Source organism: Gopherus flavomarginatus, chromosome 6, assembly GCF_025201925.1.
Source record: "Gopherus flavomarginatus isolate rGopFla2 chromosome 6, rGopFla2.mat.asm, whole genome shotgun sequence".
Taxonomy (NCBI): domain Eukaryota; kingdom Metazoa; phylum Chordata; order Testudines; family Testudinidae; genus Gopherus; species Gopherus flavomarginatus.
Window position 1 is genome coordinate 125769080 of NC_066622.1, and position 23121 is coordinate 125792200.

Genomic DNA, 23121 nt, shown 5'->3' on the forward strand with positions numbered 1-23121 from the left:
GTTGCAGGGTACGGTGTCCATGCAACCAGGCTGTGTCTGCTGATTGTAGATGGGGTAGCAGCCACTCTGCTGCTGTATGTATTATGAATGTACCCAGTAGCCATGTCCCTCACACATGTACATCTCTCATCCTGTTTTCCTGTGGAGACTGGCTGTGGAGGTCACATGCTCAGTGAGTAAGTGGCTGCAGATTCACCTGGATGAGTCTTCTGTTTTTTTGACTCACCAGTATGGCCACAATGGAACACGCTCACTTCTTAAGGGGCTGTTACGCCTGCCTGAACGAGCCAGCTTAGTATTGGATCCTGTGTGACTATGAGTGCCCGTATGGAGCAGGATTGTAAGAGTTATTAAAAATTATGTTTTCACAAATACCCTTTCTCCTTCGCTTCTTCATCCACAGCTTGTCCATGTTCACTTGCCTCTGTGTGACCTCTCTGAACGCTCAGACTCAGTCTGTCTGTTTTTACACATTGGGCAATGTGAGACTTATATCAGTTTGTGGAAACATTAGCTGGGCTAAACTCTGCACTCAGTTGTACCTGTGCAGCTCCAGAGACTTCAGTGGGGTCAGATGGGAGTAACTGAGATCAAGATTTACTTCAGTATGTCCTCTGATCTGAGACAACCAATTCACCTCCTTAACAGATGACAACCTCCTTGATCACTATGCTTACGTATCATATCCTTGTTCCCTATGTTCCATATGTTTGCATCTTTGAACATTTTAAGTCCCTACACGCAGGGAGCGTGTCTTCTTGTACATTTGCATAGTGGCCAGCACCTTTTGGGTTCTCCCACAATACAAATAATGATGATAGAACAAGCGGGGCAGTTCTGCATTATCAACTTTTATTAATACTAACACACTGGGCTGACATTTTTGTATGTTGTTAGCAAGATGTAAGAGTTTGTAGAACGTTCTCTTGCACAGTTTCGCTGCCACAGAAATTAAACCTGAGGAGAAAAAATATGTAAAGTGTTTTTAGTGTGTCTAGATTTATTTATTTTTTGTAATAGTACCAGTGTTTTTTAATAGAATAAGCCAACCTAATTTGTTTTTTGACAAAATTATGATAGAATATTGTTACATTGGCACAAAAGAACAAGCAAATGCTTTGGGTTGCTAAATGTGAAATAGTATGTCTTGCTAAACCTCCAAGGGACTCTAATCATCCTGATTGGTTGGCCTCTCTCTTTTGGTTTCATTCCTTTGGTTTTATACTTTTTCTGTTGAATTTGCATGCCACCAGCATTAGAGAGATGATGATTGCTCAGTGTTTGCCAAGACATGAATAAATAGAATAGCTGATGGGACGTTTTTGGGAACAGTGTCCCTCAGCATGTTGATCTGTTGAATGCAAAAACCAGAAGTAGACTTGTATGCTCTGCTGTACCATAATTCACTGGTCTGTGAAGATTTTGGTTTGCTTGAGATTCCCCTAGCACATCTCTATTTCAAGTGAATGGACTTTAGTTGTGTGATTTTTTTAAAATTATATCCATGACCCATTGAATGTACTTCGTACTTCATTGTGTCTCCATTCAGAAGGGCAGAAAAGGTAACACAACACCATTGGTGGGTAACTGATTGAAACATGCTGTTTTAAAAGAATTAACTTAATAAGCACCTTCCAATCAGTAAGTGCCATGCTGTACACTGCTTCTACAGTCTACAGTCTTAAGGCCTGATCCAAAATCCAATTAAATCAATGGGAGTCTTTCTGTGGAGTTCAGTGGGCTTTGGATCAGGTCTTTTAAGCACAATTTATAACTACTAGCTCTGTCTGTGGGACCTGAAGACATATTACCATTACCTCTTAGTCTTCCAGAGCCTGATCCAACACGCATTAAAATCAGTAGGTGGGAAGACTGCTATTGACTTCAATGGACAGTGGATCAGACCCCCTGATGTAAGTTTTAAACACTGATGGCCATTTCTAGTGTAAAACTTACAGTACTCAATAGCCCGATATCTGGAAAGAGCTGTGCTGATAACTTAATCATGGTTTAGGTAAATCTTTCCTACCCAAAACACAGAGGTTTATACAAAAACTTTGCTCCTGTTGAAGCCAAATCCAGATGTTTTTATAATTTTTTCTTGACAATATCTGACAGAAATATTTAATGTACCAATAAGCTACATCGGTATCTTGTGGGGAAGGAAATTTAAACTTTTCCTCTTTCTTTATTTTAAAACTCTAAATAGCTGTTCTTGTGCAAGCACTATTACCCTCATATGTCATGCTGTCCTTGTAGTTCCTAAAGAATTTGAGATTTTCACAATAAATATACATACACATTTCCATCTTCTCCAGCTTGTACTGTGACCGCTGCTGCTCCTAGTGTGGGTAGAGTTGGGTTTACGACATGGTTGTCCCAAAGAAATTTAACTTTAGTAATTCTCCCAACATTAATTTCAACGTCAATGAATTTGGCATATGTTTCGCCTGGTTTGAGGGTCCCCCTTCAAGAACAAAAGTATATAATGTCCAATGAAGTTTAATATTAATTACCAATACAGTGTAGTTGTTTGAATAGCAATAGTAGCATATAGATAGTAAACATAGCCTTCAGCTTGTCAAAGAGTAAGGATCACAGATTAGGGTTGGAAGAGACCTCAGGAGGTCATCCAGTCCAACCCCCTGCTCAAAGCAGAACCGATCCCAACTAAATCATCCCAGCCAGGGCTTTGTCATGCCGGGCCTTAAAAACCTCTAAGGATGGACATTCCACCACCTCCCTAGGTAACCCATTCTATTGTCTCGGTTACCTCAATATCATGTAAACCTTCATGTTATATCAAAATTTGTAAATGAAATTTCCCTGTCCTCATATGAAATCAATGTTCATCAGAATGCATTACCTGCTGATCAAAGAGATGTTTGCCTGGCATGTACATGCTCTATAGTACCTCACCTATATTAAAATATGGTGTTCCAGGGGATCCAGTTACAACGCAGTGCCCTAAGGCTTGGCTGCAGCATGGTTACATTTGGTAGCGTAGGCAGGGTCTTGGCCGTGTTTTACACATATGTTAAACCTGTTTTATCTTCAGTTCATTTACAAAACACAGGCATGGTGCCATATGTGCTACAAAATGTAGGTGTGTAGACTCATCCAAGAGACATTTTCATGTTCTCTATATGTGTACATATATCGCTTTACTATATGTTCCATTCTATGTATCTGATGAAGTGGGCTGTAGCCCACAAAAGCTTATGCTCAAATAAATTTATTAGTCTCTAAGGTGTCAGAAGTACTCCTGTTCTTTTTACAGTTGCATATTATCTCTTTTAAATTACTTGACCACGTACCATCCATCTTCCTCTATCCCTGCCCCGCCACATCAAACCTCCACCCCCTGGCTCCTGCTTCCTCTCTCTTTGCTTCCGTGCCCTTCACCCCCATCTATCCCCTGCACTTTGGCTCCACAACCCCATCTTCCCACTAATCCTGTTCTCTTCCAGTTTCTTGCACCTCCTCACATCTCCGCATTCCAGTTAGGATGTTTTCTTCTCCTCCTTGCTGCCAGGCATGAGGGAACATTGAGGGTACAACAGACACAGTGTCCCTACTCTCAGTTCCTGGGCCTGGTGCCACAGTGGCTCCTGGCTGCCTAGAGCAACATCTGCAGGGAAAGTCTTGCTCAGCCCCTGCAACCATGGGATAGAGCATACTCAACAGCTTTGTTGGGATGATGAATGCACAATGTGGTTGCAAATAGCATTTGTGAGGGGCTGGAGCATACTCAGTGCAGATGGATTCTTTGGAGAATTTAACATCAAACTCCAACAGGTCTTTACTAACCATGTGCAAACTGAGATTTTTCAGAAATATGGATGAATTTTCATGGAGATGGCAAAAGACACAGTCCTGACACCAGGATGACCCCACTGGTAAATTTAAAGTTTGCAAGGATTTCTTTAACATGGGCAAAACACTGTATTTTCCCCTTATCTCTTTCTCAGAAACACCTGAACCATTCTAGCTGAACTATAATATCTGCCTGTCTTTCTGTCCAAAACAGACACCTGACATAGGAAATTTCAGCAGAAATGGTTAAAGTTTGGCAAAGTAACGAGCACACAAAAATAGGGTTTTGTGAAAGAAAGTGTCAGGCAACCCTGATTATAGGCCGAGCTGGTAGCACTGCTTATGAGCTAGCACCATAAACTGATACAACATTTTACAAACATGCAAAAGATAAGGGATCAGAATTATACTAGTGTAAATCCATAGTATCATTTTAGAATTCAGTTAAGTTACAACTGAGATCAGCATCTAGGCCCAGGTTCTTGTATCCTTATAGCTATCAGAGAAGTAGGGCTAAATTCTAACTCTTCTTCTGATATAAATCCAGAGTCAATACAGTTAATATGGATTTACACCACTGGATGTGAGAGCAGCATTTGGCCTATAGATTAAGAAGCATTAATTAAAAATAGAAGAATTAAATATTCCTATAGCAGAGAAGCTTATTTTTCATTATAATACTGAACTTACTGAACAATTTCATATTGCCTTGTGTTTCCTCCAGTGCCGTACAGGGCAATATTTACATACCCACTCACTTTACTCTTTCCAGCAATTGCCACAGATACTTTATACCTCCAACCTACACAGCAGAAATAAAATGAATTAGATTGTACCTATAGAAACAAACACAACATGCCAAATTTTCATTTTCTATCAGTACTTTATGTTTCAGGACAAAACAGAGGAAAAACATGACCGTCGCTTCACTTTGAGCTCAAGATTAAATCCTAACCTAACTGGAATGATGAGAATAGCATAGAATAGAAGAGAATGTTTTTATAGGAGAATACTAGGAGCCTGCTTTTCCACTGCTTTGCACACTCTGCAGTCATTTACAGCTGAGGAAAATGAGTGTCAAACCCTAGCAAATCACAATTCTCCGCTCACACTAGTAGTAGCATTTTATTCCCAGTTTGCACAGCGTGAATGACTACACGAAGATCCAAGGCAGAGGAAATTCACGGACTTTGTGTTTATTTGTGAAAAATAGTCCATGATGTGATAGAAGGAACATATTGCTTGTCATAGTGACCAGGAGAGTATCTATTCACAACTTGGGGGCGTTGTAAGGAACAACCCTGAAGAGTGAGGACTGGATTTTCTGGCCCATAAGCAGGGCAAAGAGGATTTAAAGCATCCGATGGCCAAAGGAGTATTCCATGTAGGGGAACTTTCCGTTGACTTACAGCTGAGAAAGGTGGCTATGTAACCTCCTATTCCAGCTGCGTCCCCACCCACAGCATAAGGGGAAGGAGTTCTGCATGGGCATAGTTTGGGGGGTGAGGGGGCATTTCACCCCCAAACTGTAAGCCTTGGGCTGGCATGGAATTTGCTGCCCCCACCCCACGCATAGCTCCATTGGCCAGACTGGAGCTGTCCCCCAAAATATAGAAGTCAAAGCACACCTATGGAGTTATATTGGGGGCTTTCTGGGACTGGTGTCGTCAAGACAGGGAGGGGAGGGGGCATGATGATACAGCGCTCTGCTTCTCCACCACGTTAAGGGCCTTTGTCCAGTAAAACTAATTTAAAGTGAGAGGGAAATATTTTAAATTATGTTGGTGCTCATGTTTAAGTAGAAGCAAGTAAAAAAGTAGGAACTTACGAGCAAAATCGCTGGCCTCTCCAGTGTTCAGATAAAGTTTCTGGATCCCAGAAGTAACTCTGTCCTTAAACTTATCCGCATAGTGACCCATTTGGGGGCACCCGCCTTTGGGGCATGGGAAGCAGTTTTCCTAATCGAAATACATGTGCCAATTAATGAGGCTCTATCCCAAGGAGACAGGAAAAAAATCATTTGGCCACAGAAAAATGTTGCTAAGCCATGTCTATGGGCTAACTCTAACTCAGCTTGAAATATGCTGCCATAGAGAGAGCAGGAGGTGGAAGGGCCCTGTCTGGCACCTCATGGATTTGAAGGCATGGATGTCTCCTTTGTACTTCATCACAGTTTGCTGTTCATGAGGAGGAGGCCTCTCCATTTCTCTAAGTTCCCTCTCTTAAACTCAGTGCTTTAAAATGGGGGTAGCAGACAGGAATCATGCTCTCCCCAGCTCTTCTAATGAGTGGCTGTAAAGTGCTTTGATGGTGCAAAGGTATTATTGTTATTTACCCATTGCGTGTGAAGCTCTGTTCCCCTCCAGTGGTGGGTGGGCCACATAGCTAGGTTGATGAGCCTGCCATAGTGTTAGCTAACAGAGCGGGGTCATAGATGGAGCTATGGGACAAAGGAGAAAGCAGTGGCTTTTGGCCACATCCCATCTGTATTTGTTCCTTGAGGTCATCAGGGGAGTCACTGAGCATGCACTGAACCTTAAGGTAAATGATTTTATTTCAAAATTCTTTGCTGTGCTCACTTCTCCTTGGATGTGCGCAATAAATAATTACTCAGGCAGATTCTTCGTCCTGTCTGATCCACTCTTTGACCCAGGGGGTGAGAGGTTGCAGGAGCAGCTCTAACGTATGCCACCGGCATGAGGTCTCTCAGAAACCTCAGGCCACTGTAAAGCCAGGCATAACTCTGCTCCACCATGCCCCTTCTGTGCCTCATCCCCATCCCCCAATGCCCCAGCGCACCCCTTCCTTCCTCTTATGCCTGCACTCACACAGTGCAAAGTGTCCTGAGCCAAATAGAGTCTGGTTCTACCTCATGCAGATGCACAGACAAGTGCCACTCATCCGCTGGGATGTGAGAATGACTTACTGTCTGAAAAATGTCATATGAATCACAGATGTATCCTAGAAAGCCATTGGGAGAGATGATGCTTTCAAAATAATACTTGAAGCTTCGTAGATGATTACAAGCAACAAAGTCAACAGTTCCTGTGGAAAGAAGCACCTATTACATATCGTACTGCAAAGCTATTGGTTGTTAGGTTTTTTCTTTTGTGTAAACTATTTAAATTGGAATTGTGGTGTTGAACTGATCATGTCATTTGAATGATTTGTAAATCCCCAAGTTACATTGTCACAATTCTGGGCAGCACCTGAGTTGCAGTTTGAGACCTATTTCTTCAGTGACTATATTTACCCTTTGTGAAATGCACGTAATACAGAACTTGTAAAATGCAGATGTGTAACAAACATAGGGGCTGATTGTGCAATCCTTGTTCATGTTGGTGAATACTTACTCACATGAGTAGCCCCACAATGTGTGATTAATTGCATTACTGCTCGCCAAAATGAATAAAGGGCCTCTGTAGGAAACAGCTCACCTTATCGTCATATAAAAGGAAACAAAATGCAGTGTTAAGTATTATGTCCTCCTTAACACTGAGCTTCCTGGAGCAATGCTGATTTATGCAGACTGAGGATCTGGCCACCTGATTATTTGGGGGGGGAGGGGGCGAAGGGGCATGTTATTATTTTAAATATGTTGTTTTGTACTAAAATTCCTTAAATGTTCTGGGTTTAGGTTAAAAAAAAGAAGTAATTAAGTGCAAGGGGTTTTTCTGCATTATTATTGATAAAAAGCTTGATCGGTACTTACACAGGCAAGAATTTGTGAGTAAAGACTGCAGAAATAGGCCAGTAATTGCAAGAAATTCATAGAATCATGATTTTTAAGGTGCTCATAATAATGTAGGAAAAGGCTAGGAAAGAAATCCCAGGAAAATGTTCAGGTTTTATGAGAGGGAAAATATGTCTGCTATAGCTGGGGTCTTGTCCTTACTGTATGTTTTGATTTATCAATGTGATTTCCCAAAGGTGTAAAGGTTCATGCTTGCGGATTCTTTGGCAGTTTTGGGATCTTGGACTGCAAGTTTTTTGAGGGCAGGGTATGTGCTTTATTAATGTCCTGTCAGGTACAATGTAAATTTATGGCACTATGTACAGGATTCTTAACAATAATAACAACAACAGGATTTGGAATATACAAAATAAGGAACAAATCTGAGTGTGCATGATCTATCATACGCCAAACGCTTTCCTAGTGCCTAATAAAAATTACATTGTTCCAGTGCAACCCAAATTGATCACAGGTAACAACAGAACAGAAACACATTTGAATATAACTGCAAAAGCTCACAAAACAATTGAAGCCAGAGATCCCATAGCAGAAATAGGCATGAATATTATTGTTCCCACTCCCACCCAGTGCGGCTGCCAGGTGACTACATAATAGAAACAAAGTTGAATGTTGTTTTTCCAGAGCTAAACTTCTGGCACAGTTTGAGTAGAGTTTGTTTCTTTGAGTAGATAACTGGCAGCAGTGTCTTATGAGATAGACCAATTAATGAATATTTGTTTCTACTGTGGAGTTACCTAGGAACAGAGCAAGGGGCACTGGAACAATCACACTGAAGTTTGTTCCTGTTATTTGGCAGCATAATGGACTATTTACAATAAACTCCAGTTAATCTTGCTCCATTAGATCCAAAGCTGGATAATTTAAAGAGTGGATCCACCAAGGTCCTTGAAGGAACATGGCTGGTGGAATCTGGGTCTTTGCAGACCCATGGAGCCCAAACACACATGGAAGGGGAGCAGGAACTATTGTTATTGCTCCTCGCTCCCAACCTTGTACAGATACCCATTACTTGACAATGCAGACACTCTGGATGGTTGGAGTTAGAGACACCAAACCTCAACCCCATCAAGTTTTTCCCCAAGCAAAACCTTCGTGCTACTCATTCTTTGATCCCTCTACCAGAATGTGTCCCCCAGAGTACATTTGGACCATACTATCAGTTTCATTGTTGTTTGTGGCTGTAATTGTTGGCATTCATAAAGAAAAGTATCAAAAATAGTTGAAATAAGAAGATTGCTGTTATGTTAGCTCAATACATTTTGATGTTGACCCTCAATAGAAGTCATCATCTGCTTAACATATTTACCTTCCCAGATTCCATCAATGTCAACAATCTGTGAAATACGATTGTTCGCGCATCCTGGCATTTGTTCTCCTCCATTTGGATAAAAATCAAGATGTCCTATAGCCTGGCTCATTCCAAAACCTGCAATGTTTGTAACGGGGGGAAGCAAATTTTAATTTAAATACTGTCATGTATTTCGTGGCAGCAGCTCTACTGCTAATGCTAGGGCTATAGTTTGTAAGCTTTTTGAGGCAATAACTGGTGGATATTTTTGGTTGTGTGTGTTTATTTTTTGTTGTTTTTTTCCTGTATTTGTACAGCACCTAGCATAATAGGGTCATATTCTGTGACTAGGACTCCTAGGTGCTACCACAGGACAATTCAATAATAATAATACAATGCAGCTGGAAACTTACCCAGATTCGGAATTGTGGGAGCTGTATCAGTATGAATAATATCAACAAAGGCTGCATCAGTCTTATCCAGTCTGACTCCAACTGGAGTATCTTGAAAATAAGGCTCAGCAGGATCCAGTCCTTAAAGAAATATATCCACCATTAAATGTGCGTGCAAATAAATATAGCTTGCTAGCTATACTACTGTAAATAATTGAAGATGGGTCTAGGGAGGCCACATAGTTTTATTTACCTCAGAATTAGAGTTGCTAAGAAATATATAGTGTGATCGATCTCTCAGTGGCAAATGCCAAGGCTGTAACCATAGCAGGGTGAGCAGGGTAACAGCCCAGGAAGCAAAGCTGGGGGTAGTGGTAAAATGGGGTAAAAAAATGGTAGAGGTGCAAATATGAGCGTTCACTCGGGCGCTAAAATGCCTAGTTACAGCTCTGGTAAACAACGTGAGACAGATCTCCAGCTGGTGTAGATTGGTAGCTCCATTAAAGTCAATGGGATTATACCAATTCTTGCCAGCTGAGGATCTGGCCTCATAAATGTTTAGTCTTGAATCCCAACAACTGGAACACAGATTATTGTTTTAGGTTAACATTTTTTTTAAGAGTGCCTGAAGTGAGGCTCCTAAATCCATATCCTGAGTGGTCTGTTTCTCAGAAGTGCTTGAAGTGAGTGGGAGCTGTTGGGTGCTCCACATGCTTGAAAATCATGATGCTTATTTAGGTGCCCTGATACAGATTTTGGAGCCTAAGCCCATGTCTACATTACACAGCTTTTAGTAACATGGCCGTGTTGCTAAAAGTCGGGCTGTATGAATGCTGTTTGTCGGCGCTTTTGCGGACAAAATACATCCATCCCCAACAAGTGGGGTTCATGTTGTCGACAGGAATGCTCTTCTGCCGACAACGCGGGCATTCACACAGGCACTTGCCGTGGCCAGGACCGGCACCAGTGTTTTTGGCACCCTAGGCACACGGCAATTTCGCCGCCCCGCGCGCTGCTCCTGTGGCTCCCGTATGGGGGGCTTAAGTAGCTGTGAACAACAAAAGTTTTGTCCTTCAATTGCAAGTGTAGACGTAGCCTAACTTTAGACACCTGCTTTTGACATTAGCATGAAACTGAGACTCATTTTCTGTCTCATTCACTGTATCCGTCTCAGGTGCTTGTAAAATCCTGTAAATTACAAAGCACTTATTATCCTGTGCTGGTATCTGATGCTTTCCGTGGGCAGCAGCTTTAGTTTTGTTTATAAGTTGAAATTTGCAGACTACTAGTCCAAGGGTTGGCAGGCCCAGGCTCTTTGGAAGATGCTATAATGGAAAAAATTTAAGTTAATAACATCTCAAATTGGCATCTGTGCATGAGGGGCAGCTTTTCTGCCTAATGCACATCCCTCTTGGTCTGGCCTGTGTGCTGAACAAGGAGTCCAAACAAACAACTTGTCCGGGTGAGTGCTGAATGTCTGTAAAACCGCCTGACACTGAAGTCCAGGGGATACATTAGCTGTATTTTCAGAAGTAGGTAAGTAAATGTGTATTACGTGATAGATTGGTTTGCTGTGCAGGAGCTCTCTTGGCATAATGAATAACATTACTAAAAATAGTCAAGTTGCAGCTTGTCTGGACTATATTCATAAAACGTGAAGGCCACAGCCCTGGTGTAAAGGAGCTTTGTGTGAGTTACCTATGTGGCTTCTGAAAGGAGGGAATTCTCCGCCCATCCATCCAACCCAGTACCAGGGTACTGAACACTCTGTCTGCAGCTATTACTCTGGCCCATGAGCTGTAGTAGTGGCCACAGGCTGATGTGCTCTCTCTCTCTTTTAATTCAAAGAAGGTTTTGCAGCCAGTGACTGCTGTTGGCAGACTCAATGGCCATTCTGGTGTCACTCTTCCCACCCAGTTATGAACCCTTTGCACAATCCCCCGGAGATAGCTACCATGGAGCATTGTGCTGGGGTTATGCAGGTGATTGTGGAATCCTTTTGCACATTCTGTGATTCTGCTTGTTCTCCTCTGCACAATGGAACAGTGGCATTTCTACTGAGGTCAAGCCTGCTGCATCCAAGGAGCTTAAGGGAGAGGGGGTTAGGGTTTGACCTAATACCTTAATGGCTCATGGGGCCTGACCCTGCAAGATGCTGAGCGCTCTGTCCATGCTCCAGCAAAGCTCTTTAGCATGTGCTTAACCTTAAGCATTGGAGTAGTTCCATTGAAACCAATAGGACCGCTCACAACCTTTAAGTTAAACACATGCTTAAATGGTTGGCTAGATTAGGGCCTAAGTGCTCAGCCTCTTGCAGGATCAAGCCCTAAAACAGTTGCTATGGTTAGTTTCACTGCACATTTTTGTTTTCCTGTTATTTTTTAAAACCTAAGAAATTAAACTAAAAAAAATCTGCTGGAAAAATAACATAAACTAGAAAAAATGTGTGTAAATGCATTGCCCAGATGTGAAGGCTTTGATGTAAACCTAGCAAAGCAGGGAGATTAAAGGGTTACATTTGAAGGCTCAACCTTCTTTCTTCGCTACATCCATTTCAATTAATCCTTTTCTGGGAATGGATATTGGACAGCAAAACCATGGCACCAAACAATTAGCTCTGCTCACTACTGTGCTGCCTACAGCACACTTTGCCAGGCCTCCAAATAGTGGGTGATCTTAAATACTGGGCATACGGCTGCACCCGCACAAGCTGGCTTAATGAGAAAAGGAAATGATAGGAGAAAATCTACCAGGATAAGGAAAGTGGGAATCACCATGTCAAGCCTACATTGTCATAATAGGGTTGGGCAAATGCTTTGGGAAAAATCAGACTCATTAACACTGGTTCAAGTAAATTAAAATCTGTCAAATGAATGTAGATTATTGTGTGTTTGCACTGTGCAGCATGCCACAGTGTCAAGTCATCATGTATTGAGCCAGAATAACCCATGCTCCCTGGGACCATCCTTAGAGCACAGCTAGAATCATAGAATATTAGGGTTAGAAGGGATCTCAGAAGGTCATCTAGTCCAACCCCCTGCTCAAAGAAAGACCAATCCTTAGATTTTTACCCCAGTTCCCCAAGTGACCCTCTCAAGGATTGAACTCACAACTCTGGGTTTAAGCAGGCCTGTGCTCAAACCACTGAGCTATCCTTCCCCCTGACAAAAGGGGACCTGCTATACAGAGCAGAGGCCAGCCATATTCTAGAGATGGGATGCTGGTGCAGATCACTACCTCATGCAGCTAACCATCTCCTGTGCACTGCACTTCATGCAGAGATTCTTGGGGACAAATTCAGCCCTGATGTAAGAAGGTCTCAGGGACATTCTTCAGGGGGTATATACCTCCTCCCCCAAAGATTAAAGTTAGGACAAGAACACCATGAAGGGATCCTTATGGAGATTCCCACCTGGGTAATACCTTCCTGAGAGCTGGATGGTGTTATTGAGGGAGGGCACAATTTTGGCTGTTAGCAAAATGGTTATAATACAGTTGTGCAGTTCTGATTCCATCCTGTAGGGGGCAGTGGCAAACACACTCATACTCACCAGTTCATTACACTGCAGGGTTTTACTTCAGTCAGATACTGTAGTTGTTTTAGTAAAAAAACATGAGGTAATGTTAAGGTCTAACAATGCTCTCTTCAAATTCTTCATTGGTACAAACTGAACTATAATTCATTAACCTACCAGTTATTCTTCCAAAGCCTGGACTTCTTCTCCCTGCCTCCCCTGCAGCATGTGCTCCAAGGCTATGGCCAATGAAATGGACTTTGGAAGGAGAGTATCCATATTGTTCCTGAGGAAAACATCAATTGTAACAAAAGGGAATCTATATTTTCTCTAATATGAGGCCTAGAGAGAAGCTCTGGTTCACACAACTAAAGCCAGAAATGGGCTGCACAGAGCAGAGGTCCATGGAATTGGAAGGAGGACAGAGTCCAGGATGTAGAGCAGTAACAGAGTCATTCAGTAGCTGCTACTACAGCCTCAAGGCATTATTAACCTCTGCAACTTCTGCACACATGTGAGATTTTGGCAGTGGATAGTCATGATTCCACCAGCCAGACCCCTTATTCCCTGCCCCACAGCGAACGAAGTGTATTTGGTTTCCTGTGGACATTGTTTTAGCCAACTCATGAATGGCAAAGGGAAAAAAATTCATGGCTGCTCTTGTGTAAGACACCCTCACTCTAAGGCCTGATTCTCCACTGCTTTGCACCTTGTGTTGGAGTGAGCACCAGTGCAATGTGAGTGTTAAACACTACCATTCTGATATCTAATTTGCACTGATGTAATTGACAACGCAGGTTGCAAGGAAATGGAGAGCCAGCCCTCTAGTATTTACGCTAACCAGAGGCAAATTAGTTCAGAAAATATTAGGAACCATCCCTCTCCTCATAGCTTCACTCAGGTCTGGTTGCAAGCATTTTTAAGTCATTAGATTTAGGGACAGAGGGAGAGATTTTCAAAGGCAAAAATGGCAGTTAGGTGCCTAATTCCTACTGACTTTCAACTGGAATTAGGCCCCTAATGGCCCTTTGTGCCTTTGAAAATGCCCCCCAGAGCCTCATGTGGTGTAAAATGGTGAGTTACATTGACATCAGTAGATCTATAAAAGCAGCAAAGAGTCCTGTGGCACCTTATAGATTAACAGAGGTATTGGAGCATGAGCTTTCATGGGTGAATACCCACTTCGTCGGATGCATGTAGTGGAAATTTCCAGGGACAGGTATATATATGCAAGCAAGAAGCAGGCTAGAGATAACGAGGTTAGTTCAATCAGGGAGGATGAGGCCCTCTTCTAGCAGTTGAAGTGTGAAAACCAAGGGAGGAGAAACTGCTTTTGTAGTTGGCTAGCCATTCACAGTCTTTGTTTAATCCTGAGCTGATGGTGTCAAATTTGCAGATGAAGTGAAGCTCAGCAGCTTCTCTTTGAACTCTGGTCCTGAAGTTTTTTTGCTGCAGGATGGCTACCTTTAGATCTGCTATTGTGTGTTCAGGGAGATTGAAGTGTTCTCCTACAGGTTTTTGTTTATTGCCATTCCTAATATCTGAGATCTATGTGATTTGGACGAGCTGAACATCTGGCTCTTAGTTTGATTACAGACCCACACCCCATCTCCCTGCCCTAGAGCAGCTGGGAAGATCCCACCTGTCCCCAAACACCCATACCTAGGTGAAACTTCTTCATGGATTGGGGAGAGCACCCTGCTCTCTCCCCCTGGGAGGTGGCTGTTGCTATCCAATGGCCAATTATTGTAGGCTTTTGTATGGGTATCACTTAAGATGGGTCCTATAGCTTTCGTGGCTGAGAAAGGGTAATTTGCTGTGTTCATTACTTCTCTATCTTTAAAACTACCCAACCCTTCACATCCACAAGAGTATATAAAAGTAATCGCAGCATGAAAATATTCAAACTCTGTGTATTATGGGGGAATTGATAGGAGTTCAAAGGAGGAGAACCGTCTTTTGCTGGGAGGAGTCTTTTGCTGGCTATATGACAATTCATTGTCATTGTCTATTTAGATTAGAATAAATTTCAGCAGCTCTATGACTATAATCCTATTATGGAACAAGAAGAAGACCCCTTACCTTAAGCACATTTACAAAATAAGCCACTTCAGCACCCACGACACGGATATTGTTTGCTGCCTGGGAATATAGGCACCTTGACCCACCACTCCAGTCTACGTTGATGCAGTTCACGTCTTCCACTTCAAACATCCTCTGGTGCAAATATAGATTTGAAAAGAACAGAAGCAAATATTATCAACCCCGGTTCAGCTTGCTGATTACTTAATGCAGTCAGAGACTTACAAATGTCATATGAATTCCCTGTACATTTTTTCAAGTACAGTCCCTATATTACACCAGTATCAGAGGGGTAGCCGTGTTAGTCTGGATCTGTAAAAGCAGCAAAGAATCCTGTGGCACCTTCTATATTACACCAGGACTCTATTCATATCTTGATTCTTTATGTAAATGATGCGAAGACACAGCCTATAAATTATAAATTCAGTTAGAAGCATATATTTTCCATAATAATTAAAAGGTTGGATAATTAAGAACTTACATATGTTCTGTATTTATCAAACACATGGATTTTTGTTTTCAAGAGGATACATAAGTTTCTGCTGTCAGTTTACATTGGTTTCAAGTTTATGGTTTTGTTTTAGTATCCACACAGTAAAGTATCCGCTCAGCTATCTGTCACATAATATTAGATTTTGCTTTTCTTGCTCTGACCTGTGGAATGGTTTGCTAAAGACACTCTGTTTTAACAGCTGTGATATAGTTTGTATATTATGTTATGCTCTGGATTACGTGGCGGTAATGCCAATGAAAGCAAGTAAAGTACTTCTTGTTGTGAATAAGGATGGCAGAACCTGGCTGTATGTCAGTGGTTCTCAAACTGTGATCAATGGACCACCAGTCTCTTTGGTGATCTGGAGATTGAGGTCATTTAGAACCAAACAATGGGAAATTTGAAGGAGGGGATAAAAGCTGGAGAGAGGAGGAGGATTCAGCACAGGGAGAAGGTTAGCAAAGTCCTGTGTTTGTGTATTGTTGCTTTTGGAGCTGCAAAAGGGTGGTTTTGTGCAGAGCTGTCAACTAGAGGGCTCTTTCTAGTAGCGCACAAAGATAAAGAAATAGCATTTTACTGCTGGAATGGAGCCCAAAAAGGCTCCACATGTCTCCTGCACTGGGCTAAAATCCTGGGAGTTGGGGAATGCTGGCCAATCAGCACCCTTCTCCCCAGAGGTGAAAGTAAACCGGTACAGGCCTGTATGGAGGACCGGTAAGAAAAGGAGACTGCCTGAGGGAGGGAGAAGCCTGCCCCCTGCATAAGAATAGTTTAAACTCAGCTATTCCCTGAGCAGTTCAGCCCCCCAGGGTTAGGAGTGGTTTCTGGCATCCTTGTTAATTTCACTCACAGCAGGGGGGTGGAGGGAAGGGTGTGTTTGACCATGGCAGAGGCAGTCCTTTTCTGCTCCCAGGATGAAGGGATCTCTCCAATACTAATATACACAACAAATACAAGCATTTGGCTGCACAGCTTAAATCCAGAGCTAATAAAAGCAGATGGAAGGGGAAAACTCATTGTCACATTGGTTTCCCGTCTCCTCCCTCCCCCTCCTCCAGCCAGGCTGCAGACAAGGCTCTGAATTCCTTCCCCCCTCCCACGCCCCCGTCAGCAGGGGTTCTCCTCTAGGCTGTAGCTTGCAGTAGGGAGACTGGCTGAGATGCGTGCTGCTGCCTGCATAAGAACAGTTTAACCTCAGCTGTTCCCTGCGCAGTTGAGCCCTCAGCGTTAGGAGCCGTTTTTGGCATCTTTGTTAATTTCATTCCCACTTGTTGTTGTTGTTGTTGTGTGTGTGTGTGTGTGTGTGTGTGTGTGTGTGTGTGTGTGTGTGTGTGTGTGTGTGTGTGTGTGTGTGTGTGTGTGAGAGAGAGAGAGAGAGAGAGAGAGAGAGACCATGGCAGAGGCAGTTCTTTTCTGCCCCCAGGATGAGGGGATCTCCTATACACAAAAAATGCAATCAAAATCAGGAACCATTTCCAAGTTCAAATCTATCCCATTCCCTCCCCAGTAGAGGATCATAGTTGTGATGTCCAAACTGCTTGCAGATCCTCTTTGAAATGTTACTGAACTGAGCAGGAAACAGCTGAATTTAAGCTGTTCTTATGCAGGAGGCAGGCTTCTCCCTCCCTCAGCCAGTCTCCCTGCTCCCTGCTGTAAGCTGCAAGCTAGAGGGAAGCCCCTGCTGCTGCTGAGTGCCAGGCAGGGAGAAAGCATGGAGCCTAGTGTCGGCAGCCTGGCTGGAGGAGGAGGGAAGACATGGAGAAAAATGTGACAGTGAGTTTTCACTTTTTCAGGCTTATTCCAATAGTAAAGTTTTATTACAGACAGTACTGGTATTAGTAATAGTAGCTTTATTTTCCCTATCTATGTAATGCAATTGGAGGGATCCATGAAGTATGTAGAAGAGGTGGGTTGCTTGTGATTGGACCATATAGGTAAGAAATGTAAATTACTTTCGCCCCTGCCTAAACCCCAGGGCTCCCAGCCGTTTCTGCAGCTGGTAGCTCCGGGGGTGATTTAAAGGGCCCAGTTCCTAGCTTCAGCTGAATCCCCGAGCCCTTTAAATCTTGATTTAAAAGCCCCGGGATTTAAAGGCCCACCTCTTCTTATAGAGGCCATACCTCATCCGGTCAATGCCTCTCTCCCTCCGCAGGACTCTGGAGTACCGGTAAGTCCTTTAAGTTACTTTCACCCCTGCTTCTCCCCCAACTGGCCAATGGGTGCCAGAGACTCCCAAGGGATGAGCAAACTGTTGTCCCTTGACAAGTGTCTCCCTTCCTTGCCACTGGGACTGTGCCCCTTTCACCACCTGCCCCATCAATTTCCCCCATCCACTGATGCAGGTGGGTCACAATTGGTGTCAGAAAGAAGAAGTAGTAGCAGAATTTTACCAGATAGCAAGTCAGCTCTTCGAGGAGAATTGATTTTTTATAAATTTTCTAAATTTGAGTTGTTGATATTAATGCCTATTTAGAAACAGAAGGATTATAACCAATCATAGCAGCAGTCTGTTTAGACCAATATAAAATATATTTAAAAAATCTGTCTTAAGTGCCAACTTTCAAAACAAAGAATGTGATTTTCAGATATTGGGCTCCAGGCTTCACTGGAATTAGCTACTGACTGGAGACAAAGGACTAAACGCACAGCTTTGCCCTGACAGCTCACCCATCCTGATTGCAAATGCTCACTTACAGAAAAATGTCTTGTATAAATGTCAAAAGAGGAGATGGTTCCGAAGATGAATAAAAATTCATTGGGGGCAGATGGTTGGAACAGATATATTAGGAGCCATGTCATCTCCCCAGCTATCAGGCCCAGTCCAGTGTCATGGGCAGTCCCACCTCTCCTCAGTGGACCTTCCACACTCAGAGCCTTCCTGTACCATGACAGCTTAATCGAGCTCATTATCGGCAGAACTGGGAAGCAACAAACTTGATCTCTCCCCATTTAACAAACTCTGGAATCTCCTTAATTTCTAAGCCACATTTTACTGCATTTTTGTTGTATATCAGAGAAAAAACATTAATTGGACCAAACTCTGTCATCATTTATGTCTATACAAACCCTTTGACTTCAACACAGAGTACAATTTGGCCCATTTTGTTTAAGATTTTTCCTGGAAGCAGAGCTAGAACTGACTAGATTTCAGGTGAACAACATTTTATGTCTTAATTTTGTAAAGATAGATGTGGACAGCTTTCCTCTTCTTGTCAGCCCAGATGGCACAATATGCATTGGTCAGACATAGAGAAAACGATTAATTTACAAGGATACCTTCATAAATGTGAACTAAGTGATTTGAGAATCACAGAATATCCAGATAGTACCATACCTTGCACATGTCCGACAGCCAGGTTTCTTCTCCTTGGCCTAGAAATCCATGGGTAATAAAACGTGTTATTTTGCTTAGATCGAAATTTGAGTAGCCAATCGATGCTGGATTTATTGCAGTGATCTCCTGTTGTAGATATTAAAATAGTAAATGTTTTAGCTATTTCCTATAAAAATCTTGTCAAAACAGCAATGTGAATAGAAAACAACACTGTTATTATGTAAGCCCAGATCCTGCAAGCATTTATATATGCACTTAACTTTACACATGTGACATTAGGTCTGTGTATGTTTGTGGGACAGGGGCTGAGGAGTTTCACCATTGATTTCAGTGGAGCCAGGATTTCACCTTTAATGTGTCCTTTCCATTTCCCACCAAACAACTTCCAGTGCTACAGATTTTCCTAACGTTTCTCAGTAGACACAGGAAAAATGTGACATGTGGGTAGGGGTGACTTTTGTGAGGGAGCCTTCAGTCTGTCATTTGCACAGGGTTGGAAAAGTCTTTAGGGGTCTATTCAAAGAATCACCTGTTGCAGCCACCAGTAAGAATTTTGTCCCTTGTGACTTAGTGAAACTTGTGGCACAGTCAGGGCCGGCTCCAGGCACCAGCATTCCAAGCTGGTGCTTGGGGCAGCATTCTGCACGGGGCGGCAGTCCCTGTTGTTTTGCCCCCAAGCAGCGCACGAAATTGCCGCCCCGGGCAGCGGGGACAGTCCATGTGCCGTTAGGGCAGCAGATGCATTTCCGCGATGAGGGCAATTCGATAGCAGATTCTATGTTTAGCTGTCTGGGGTAGCTTCAGCTAAACATAGAAGCTGCCCCTGAATTGCTGCCGCCGCGGAAAAGCACCTGCCGCCCTAAGGGCGCACGGACTGTCCCTGCCACCCAGGGGGGCAATTCAGTGCGCTGCTTGGGGCAGCGAAAACTGTAGAGCCAGCCCGGGGTACAGTGGACAGGAAATTTCGGAGGGGCTGGAAAATGTTGCCTCCTGACCACATTGGAGAGTTGACCATTTCTCTTACTGGCCTTGGGAATGCCAAGAGCACTAGAAGGTGATGATTCTGTGTGTACGTGTCACTTGCAATATTTAAACAGCAATAGATCTTACTTGAAAGTCATTAGGATTCTTTTTTGTGTAAAGAAAGAAGCGGGTGTTTATCGTTTCTGGACTCCATGGTAACTTTCCCACTGGTCTTTCTGTAGTTCCAGCCCATGGTTTATCATCTGTGAAGCACCCGAGCCTTTCAAAACAAACTTCTTCTCCTGTAGCACACAGATCAAATTATTAGGATGTGAATGAGCAAAGATATGGTAGGTTCTAGTTGTCACATTCTGTCCCGACAGCACCTTTCCCCCAATGGTGTCTTGGTGCTTTCTGAACACAGCAACCTGCATTCAGGCCAGTTACAACTGCAGGCATTGCCCTTGGCAGACATAGCAACTGCTCCCCCTGGGCCACAATCCACCCCAGTGGTGAAAAGGCCTTCTGCACAGGCCCACAGAATAGGGGTAGCATACAGTGGGGAGTATGTATTTCCCCCTGACAAGGTTTGATCTACTCTCTGGAGAATATTCCTCCATAGGCTCTCCCTGGCTCTGCACTGTCCCTTGTCCTGGGCAATTTGCACAATGTGAACCTAATTGATTGCCAGCCAGATTGTGCCCATGCTAATCTGGATGCACAAGGGAGGAAGTAGGAACAAAGGTCCTTTCACTTTATCTAATGGCCCTGTGGAGAAGACCACGATACCAACATTGTGGGGGGAAAGAAATCTTCCCATACTTCCTGTTTTGTAAACCTGCTTGTCAACCTGCCAGGTTCAGAAACTGAGGCTGGGTCTTCCTGAGGGAATGGCAAACCATACCTCTCACCCTCCTTATAAATGAGCTGCAAACTCAAGATAGTCATTACACATAGAACCTTCATCACATAAAGCAAAATCCTGGCAAAGGAAAATGATTGTGATTAGAATAGAAATGCTGTATTGAAATAAACATAAATCCTATGCCTCACCTCTGGCTGTACCAAGTAGAAAAAGTGCAAGAATCCAAATTCCAAGCATCTAGAACAAGTCAAAAGGGAAAAGCTTAGACTGGCTAATCCATTTGACAGGCAAAGCTTTGTATCGATTCCTTTTTCTCATTATAAATCTGTAACTGTACCACACAATGACAGTGTCTCAGCAGCAGCTTTTACTAAATAAGATAAAAAGTGACTTACTGTTCAATGCTCTACCTGGAGTCTCCAGGAATTGCTAAACAAACTTTGTGTGTGCTTTTATAACCTGACTTATCCTTGAGGCTTTTCTTCAAAAGGAAACTCCCAGAAAGATGGAAAATGGCAGGTGTGTACTTCATTTGTAGATTATCATAAACACACACAGCAGCTCCAGCACATGTATCAGGTAACTTGTTTTTATCATGTTAAATTTCTGGAGCAGAAGAAGGTGTTTTGTTAAATGTGCATTTTAGAAATGCATGTGCCAATGCATGATGCTTTCAGAGTACTTAAAGAAAAATAGCTTTACTAAATAAACAGATCTTCTGAACTGGGTTCTGCTGCCTTTATGCACGTGGCTCTCAATAGTCCCATTAAAGAATAGAGGATTATGCATAGCTGTATAGATTTTAAATCCATATACGACCATTGTCTTCATCTAATCTGACCTCTTGCATAACACAGGCCAGAAATTTCACCCCGTGACAGTGCAGAGTACAAAGAGTCCTGTGGCACCTTATAGACTAACAGACACATTGGAGCATGAGATTTCGTGGGTGAATACCCACTTCCTTGTATGACATGCATCCAACGAAGTGGGTTTTCACCCACGAAAGCTCATGCTCCAATACGTCTGTTAGTCTATAAGGTGCCACAGGACTCTGCCGCTTTTACAGATCCAGACTAACATGGCTACCCCTCTGATATAGTGCAGAGTACGGTATTTAGTATGAGTAAAGGTCATAGACCCTTAATGATAAAAAATCCATATACTAAGCCAGTGGTTCTCAACCTTTCCAGACTACTGTACCCCTTTCAGGAGTCTGATTTGTCTTGTGTACCCCAAGTTTCAACTCACTTAAAAACGACTTGCTTACAAAATCAGACATAAAAATACAAAAGAGTCATAGCACACTATTACTGAAACATTGCTTACATTCTCATTTTTACTATATAAAATAAATCAAATGGAATATAAACATTGTACTTATATTTCAATGTGATACTTGAGCTTGTTTTTCACTCATGAGCCTTGTCATTCTGGGAGACAGTGAAGCTACAGCAACAATTAGGTTTTTCCCCACACTTAGTCTCTTTGTCTTGATTCCAGTCATAGAAAAAAATGAGACGTCACAAAGAAATGTTGACCCAAAAGGTAACAGACATCCAAAGCATTGTTCCCAAGGTCAGTGTATGCTTTTTGTACTAAACACCACCAGAACTGCATTAGTGTGGAGTCATTAAATTCATTTGCAGACCACGGTCTGGGGACAGCTCAAGATTTTCATGCTAAGTGGCAGAGAGGTTATTGCTGCTAACATCTGACAAAATGAATGGGTTTCATACCTGGTCGAGTTGAGCTGAGTTGTGTTGAATGTTGGGGAAATATGACTTGAACTCAGATGGCAAGTGGGCCAAATGATCTACATATGAAGCTTCCAGTGCTTTTGTAGAAGTAGTTGAAGCTGGTTTCATTTTAAGCTGAGAAGTCTGGAACTCAGAAAGCTTTCTTTGAAAAATCTTCTACTGGCTTACCCACATGCCCAGGGTGTTTTTGTCTTCAAATGTTGTTGCAAATGTGCCAGCTTCATAGTGTTATTTAATAGAGTTTCTCTGCAAAGGAAACACAACAAGATGTGAATCCAAAAGCAATATCTTTCTCTCAGAACTGACAATGGATTTTTTTTCAGTCATTTTCAATTTCTTACAATGTTCACTGTTGTCATTACTGCCGCTTCCCACTCCTCATTTTATAAATCTTCCCATTTTTAAAACACAACTACATACATACCATGACAACTTCAACATCAGTAAATGACCTCAGACTTGTGTGTAGTACAGCCTATTACATTATCATCTAATATATAGAGCAGTCTGTATGAAATTTTAGTTTCTACTGAGTTTGCTAGTGCTTTTTATGTAGCCTGTTGTAAAATTAGGCAAATATCTAGATGAGCCTACATACCCCATGGAAGATCTCTGCATGCCCCCAAAGGTACATATAAACCTGATTGAGAAGCACTGCTGTAAACTGTTAGCATATGTCATTTATTTTGGTGGTGAACTTTAAAATATAAAAAATACAGATCTGAATGTGTCAGAAATAGTTTTTGTGTTTGACATATTTTGTAATTCAAAGGATGTTAATAATTTTAGATATATTTACTTACCTATAAGTTTCCTGATACTATTTACGGTATACACCCAAAAGACCTATTGAAGGGAC

The 23121-nt window shown here is 42.5% G+C and overlaps 1 protein-coding gene across 1 annotated transcript; it reads right to left on the reverse strand.

Annotated features, from left to right (window-relative positions):
• Positions 1–893: 893 nt before the first annotated feature.
• Positions 894–21922, reverse strand: LOC127053766 (pancreatic triacylglycerol lipase-like). Its single transcript, XM_050959040.1, has 13 exons — positions 21908–21922; positions 20691–20739; positions 19785–19939; positions 18675–18800; positions 14848–14982; positions 12943–13051; positions 9272–9391; positions 8877–8996; positions 6743–6861; positions 5645–5774; positions 4507–4618; positions 2300–2467; positions 894–957 (listed from the first exon to the last, which is right to left on the reverse strand). Exons 1-13 carry the CDS (start codon positions 21920–21922, stop codon positions 894–896), a joined length of 1422 nt encoding a protein of 473 aa, XP_050814997.1.
• Between the last annotated feature and the right edge of the window lie 1199 nt (positions 21923–23121).